Source organism: Vanacampus margaritifer, chromosome 2 (genome assembly GCF_051991255.1).
Source record: "Vanacampus margaritifer isolate UIUO_Vmar chromosome 2, RoL_Vmar_1.0, whole genome shotgun sequence".
Taxonomy (NCBI): domain Eukaryota; kingdom Metazoa; phylum Chordata; class Actinopteri; order Syngnathiformes; family Syngnathidae; genus Vanacampus; species Vanacampus margaritifer.
Genome location: NC_135433.1, coordinates 56205040 through 56211582, shown reverse-complemented (window position 1 = coordinate 56211582; position 6543 = coordinate 56205040). Strand labels below are relative to the sequence as shown.

Genomic DNA, 6543 nt, shown 5'->3' with positions numbered 1-6543 from the left:
TGCAAAATTTGTTTTGACATATTTATTTGAGGTAGCCTGAAATAGAAAATGACAAAGGGAATCCCTAAAAGGCCGCAAAACGGATAAAAACGCAGCAGGTTCGCTAGCATAGGCTATTTAAAATCTCCATATGTTTTCAAGTCCACATGTGATGTGCCTCAAGATAAGGATCTTGTTATTGTTGATTATTTTTATTCATACAGCATCATTGTAGGGGGGCGGGGTGGGAGGCCTCACTCACTATAATGCATTACAACAAAAATGTGACTGATGGGATAAATACCCGACAGGGAAAATAGATTAAGCACGGAACGTGGCCATCAAAACGTCCATCTTTTTTCCCCCAGCAGTTTTCTTTCATCAGTGCAAACCCATACATCCCTGAATCTATCAATAACAAGTTAAATAAACCATGCATGTAAATCATAAGTCACAATTCAAATAATTTGGCGAAAAGTAAATGTTTTTGAGCGCTTTCAATTTATTTTTTTGCCATGATGCATGAAATGTGTGAAAAACAGCCTTGCAAGTGTTATTTTATTCACATATAGGCCTAAAGAGACACTGACGTAGCCTATTGAAATATCAGCTTCGAAAAACACATTTAAAAAAATACACGTATCAATCATAGTAATTACATTCAGAGATGTTTGCTATGGCTTTTTAATAAATTGTCTCAAACTACATTTTTGACAAGATAACCCTTGAGCAAGACACCGAAACACTTTTTAAAAAATCTAACAACCTGACTCGGACAGGGCAATTGGTTCCCTACTCGTGTTTTCCAGTCCCCCTTTCTCCCAAAAAATAAAAATAAAACATTGTTTAACCTCGTCATTGTGCATTGAGGTTCCGCTTTATTGGTAAACTAATTTAAGAAGAAATTCCACAGACAATAAATACACGATACATATGATTTATCATAGGTGTCAATTTGTCAATTTGTTGACTTTTGTTTGTTTTTAATTCAATTGTGTTTACTGTGAATTTAAATTAAAAATATGCTGTTTGGTTGCAAACTGTATTTGGATACAAGTGAATTGATAAAGGCATCACACACTAAGTGTTGTTGTTCTCCAAGGCATCATTTGAAACACACCCATGCAGGCTGAATGGGCAACAGTGGATTTGCTGGATCTACTCCGAGTCAGGAGACGCGTCTGGTGAGGTGGATGCAGAGGAACGGTCCGTTTCTTCCTGCGCTTCCTTGTTGAATCCGCCGTCAGTGTGAAATAAACCCGAAGAGGACGGGCACACCGGCGTGGACGTGCCTTCCTTCTCGCGCTTCTTCTGCTTCATGCGCCTGTTCTGGAACCAAATCTTCACCTGGGTCTCATTAAGCTCGAGCGTGGCAGCGATTTCCACTCGCCGTGCCCGCGTCAGATACTTGCTGAAGTGAAACTCTTTCTCCAATTCTGTGAGCTGCCGTGTAGTGAAGTTGGTTCGCATGGTGGTGTTGTTTGCACCAGCCAGGCCGAAGTCCGACATTTTAACTGAATGACAAACAAATGATAGGTTATACACTGTTGACCGGTTTTATATAGACTGACAGATTGTAGGGACATAGTGCGTCGTTATATAAGTTAAAGGATAGATGAGTGAGCAATTTGGAGGCTTCGTGTTGCACACACAATGCACATCAGAGAAACCCATTTACTTCGCCTTTTAACTCTTGTTTATTTGTTCGTGTATGATTTGTGCGTGCGTGTGCGTGTTGGGGGGTGGGGGGTCGGTGCAGTGAATGCGCCTGCTGTAACTATTAAGTGTGAAACTGTAATGACCACATCATTCGGCCGATCTTATCTGATCTGAAATTAAAATAATGAGAAATTACTGAGTTAAGTTTATTTATTCGATACTGGCTGCTGGTTACCCTATCTAAATATTGCACTTTGAGACATTCAAACATCACATTGTGGTCACATTTTCGTGGCTTTGTATTCCATAGCCTATGACTTTTACGGGGCTAATTTGTTTGAGGTCGTTTAACTTTGATAGTTTTTTTTGTTTAGCCTTTAGTTGACAGGACAGCTAAAGAGTTATGAAATGGGAGAGTTTTGATTCCTGCACAAACTGAGGCGCTCACAAATGAAAATTATAGGCTACAATTCAGCTGGGACACACACACACACAAACACACACACACACACATATGTGCGCGCAAGCACCTGCACTCACCTGTTTTAGGTGGATTCCTCTTCACCTTCATCCAGTCAAATGTTTTTCCCTGTCCGTCTTGCTGATTCTCCTCGTCTTCCCTCTCTCGCTCCAGGGAGACAGGCACTTCTTCAAATCCTCCACCGTGTGGAAGTCCCAGGTAGCCCGCTGCGTCGAGACCCAAGCTAACCTGAGGCGGGTAATGGGAACCGACCAGGGCTCCCTGGGGCCCACAATGGGCTGCCAGGGATCCATAGCTTGAACCAACGGTGGGGGCCGAGGTAGAAAATGTTGATTGATGATAGTAGCTCGATGTTACTTGCTCGTCCATGAAATATTGAGGATGGATGGTGTTGGCAGGGCCTGTCGTTGTAATGTAGTCAGCGTTTGTGGTGCAGGCCTGCTCCAAATAGGCACCGCTATTGATAATGCTTCCGTTATGATAGGAAGACAATAATCCACTTTGGGTGTCGTGAAGGTGATGATAGTAGCCACTATGCGTCTGTTGATGCTCGTGGTGAGGTGGTTGTTGGTGATGCTGGGCCGATCCTGTTGTCTCTTTTGGTCCTCCATCGTCAGCGCTCACGTGCAAGCGCTCATCCACATTGTAACTTAGCCTGGAACCTCTCGACACGGTGATGGGCGCTTGGGGAGTAGAGTGGCCCGAGTGGATGCTGTCGTTGGTCAGCTGGAAACCTTGATGCTGATCCAAAGGATGGTGATGCAAATGCTGATGGTATCCAGATTTAGATCTAGAGTAATTTTGATTACTAACTGAAAATTGCATAAATGTGTTCATATTCGATGTGTCCATGCAGACTCAGTAAGGAACAAATATTTGAAGAAAAAAAACTAAAACAGAAGATAGGTCTACTGTTTAAAAATGTTTTTGTTGACAATAAAAAAAATAATTATATTAAAAAACTACTTTTAACCAAAATCATGACAAAAATGCAGAGAAACAAAACAAAATAATACAAGATGTAAAAAAAAATAAAAATAAAAATAAAAAAAGTGGAAATTAAAGCAGAGACTCTGCTTCCCCCAATTTGAATCAGACATAAATAATGCTCTCTGCTTGAGATGCGCTTGTTTATGAGTAGGCTATATGTTTATGCAAAATAAAGGCCAAATCAATTCTGTGCGCGGAATGTTGAGCTTCGGTGATAATATAAAATAACGCAACGTGGCAGAAAAGAATCGAGTCACCTTTTTGTGGTCATACAGGTTACAGTCCGTCTTCTTTCATCCTGTAATTTATTTTCTTCTCATACTAAGCTTTCCTTTTTTTGCGTCTCCCGTCTGTTTTTCGTGTCACTTCTTTTCTTACCTCTGCCCGCGTCACGTGACTTGTCGTCACGTCGCCCAGGGTGACCAAAGGCCCACAAGTTTGTTGTCCGTTGGACGAGGCGAGGGACCCACTGTATGCGTGTGCGTGTGAGCGTGAAAGAGAGAATGAGGAACAGGGAGGACTTACGTGCGCGCGCTTGTATTTGCGCACGCGCCTCATCCATCACTCACAGTGACATTAGCACGACAAAGAGACTTCAATCAAACCGACCCATCAATCTGATATCAGCACGAATCTGTCAGGGCAAAGACAGGGTGAGAGAATAAAAGAGTTGCTGTGAACAGGCCTGCTGCTCTCTAGCATCGTCATTGCAAAACATTTTCTATAAAAAAAAAAATTGCATGTAGGTCTATTACAACGAGATGTAAAGCAAAGTTATTATAGATAGATAGATAGATAGATAGATAGATAGATAGATATATAGATAGATAGATAGATAGATAGATAGATAGATAGATAGATAGATAGATAGATAGATAGATAGATAGATAGATAGATAGATGGATGGATAAACCTTGCTCCAGTGAATTATGAATTGTGAATAATCAATGAAAAGTCCATGAGTCATACTGTATAATGCACTGTAAGAGAGGATGCTAAAAATTCTTTGATATTTAGCAATTGCATTGGGGTAGCCATGATTTGAAATGTAGATTTGACCATGTGTTTGCTAATCAAATGAATTTGCTGATCTGTTATAGCAATGTGATTAAGCCTTCTGGTTAACCAAACACTTTTTGTCCAACGGGACAGAAGAAATGGATGTAATCACAATAGTAGATCACTTTTCAGATCAATCTACATAAAAAAGCTTTATGCACACTATGAGGAAGTTTAATAATTATTCTAAACTTTCAAAGAACTGCACCATTGCTAATGTCTGTAAGAGGCAGCATTTTCTTAAAGCAAATCATTTGCCTTTTTAAGTATCTTCTTTTTTGTTGACATTTGTCAGTAAAAAGAAGTCTTCAAGAGGTGGTGAGTAGCCTGACAGCAAACAAAACTTCATCTCACCACCGGTGTATGTATAAGTCATGACGAGTGATGTGGGTGTGTAACTAGGATGGCGGTTAATGATCACATAGTGAATGAAAGGACTGAGACCAAAGTAAGTGGGCAGGAAGAATGCAGGAACAGACTGGTACAAGATGAAGATTAAATGACACCCACGCAACTGTCCGGGTGGTGAAGTGACTACAGGGCAGAAAGCAACTGAGGTTAAAAGGTGATGTTTAATTATTTCTCTTCCTCCATTTCTAAAAGTCCTGTAGTGAATCATGTTAACTTGAATAGGTATTTATTTGCTTAAATTATCTTACCTTGTTTGCCCAAGCTCTGGAAAAGGCTTTAAACCACAATCTCCATTTTGCTTTCTGTTGTCTATTCTCAAATACTAATATTAAACCGGAGTCCTAACTGTGGCAATACAAAGTTAAAATGTTAAAGCACTGTTTTAAGTAGAGATGAAAGTATACGGAGAACTCAAGATGGGCCACATGATTTGACTTGTGTTAGACTCTAGTTTTCAATTTAGTACTTGGGAGAGTTGAAACACATAACTTGACAAGTCTTGCCTGTTTAATGTTCAAATTCTGCATTTGAACACAATGTGTGGTATTTGTCTTTTATTGTGTGTGTGTGGAGTGCATTCAAACCTAGCAACCTACATATGCTGTAGTCCTTTTGCACCGACGTCACATAATCATGTGACTGCCTCATGACGGACGGCAGAAGGGAATGACTGTTGAATTGAAGTGGACGGGACGCGGAGCGACTAAGGGACTTAGCGACTGTTATTTAAGTTCGCCTGTGGGTAGAAGTGGAACATTTAGTCGAGGAAAAGGCTCATAGAGCGCAATATTTGCATACATTGGAAAGATTGGAAGCAGCCCCTCACCTTCTGTCGCCTGCTGTTGTCAAATAGCCAACTTTGTTGGAATTCACACAACACGACCTGCATATATATAGTCAATGCCTTACACCAGAGCTGATTTAAAAGCTTAAAACATCCAGAATTTGATTCTCCTAGTCATAAAACAAAATTTTAGATATCTGGAAACAATTACGGATATCTGAAACAGCATTGTAGATATCTGGAACCAATTACAGATGTCTGAAACGGCATCTGGAACCAATTACAGTAGATATCTGAAGCTATAGTTTTAAGATAGCCACAATATGATTCAGCCTAGTCATAATTCCAATTATGGTGGATATCTGAAATGGCATTAGATATCTGGAATCAATTATGGATATCTGAAATCGTATTGTTGATATCTGGAACTATAGTTTAAGATATCTGTAATTGGTTCCAGATACACAATTTGATTCTGCCTAGTCATAATTTCATTTATGGAGGATATCTGAAACGGCATTGTACTGTAGATATGTGGAACCAATTCTGGATATCTTAAACGTTGTTGTTGATGTCTGGAACTATACTTTAAGATATCTGTAAATTTGTTCCAGATACACAATTTTATTCTGCTTAATCATAATTCCAATTACGAATATCTGAAACAGCATTGTAGATATTTGGAACCACCAATTACGGATATCTGTAACGGCATTGTAGATATCTGGAATATTGGATATCTGAAAATTAAGATATCTGAAACAGCATTGTTTATATCTGGAACTATAGTTTAAGATTTCTGTAATTGGTTCCAGATACACAATTTGATTCTGCCTAGACATAATTCCAATTATGGAGGATATCTGAAATGGTAGTGTAGATATGTGGAACCAATAAGGGATATCTGAAACGTCATTGTTGATATCTGGAACTATAGTTTAAGATATCTGGATATCTGAAACTGAATTGTTGTTGATATCTGGAACTATACTTTAAGATATCTGTAAATTGGTTCTAGATACAAAATTGTACTCTACCTAATCCTAATTCCAATTACGGATATCTGAAACAGCATTGTAGATATCTTGAACAAATTATGGATATCTAAAACGGAATTGTTGATATCTAAAACTAGTTTAAGATATCTGTAAATTGGTTCCAGATACACCATTTTCTGCCT

General features: G+C 39.2%; 1 protein-coding gene across 1 annotated transcript; it reads right to left on the bottom strand.

Moving 5' to 3' along the window:
* Positions 1–1137: 1137 nt before the first annotated feature.
* Positions 1138–2971, bottom strand: hoxb1a (homeobox B1a). Its single transcript, XM_077558719.1, has 2 exons — positions 2179–2971; positions 1138–1493 (listed from the first exon to the last, which is right to left on the bottom strand). The coding sequence occupies exons 1-2, from the start codon at positions 2969–2971 to the stop codon at positions 1138–1140; spliced, it is 1149 nt and encodes a 382-aa protein (XP_077414845.1).
* Positions 2972–6543: the final 3572 nt, after the last annotated feature.

Coding starts and splice junctions, on each gene's coding strand:
- hoxb1a (XM_077558719.1), bottom strand. CDS start 2,971: ATGGACACATCGAATATGAACACATTTATGCAATTTTCAGTTAGTAAT. Junction 1,494..2,178: donor GAGGAATCCACCTAAAACAG/GTGAGTGCAGGT, acceptor TTTGTCATTCAG/TTAAAATGTCGGACTTCGGC.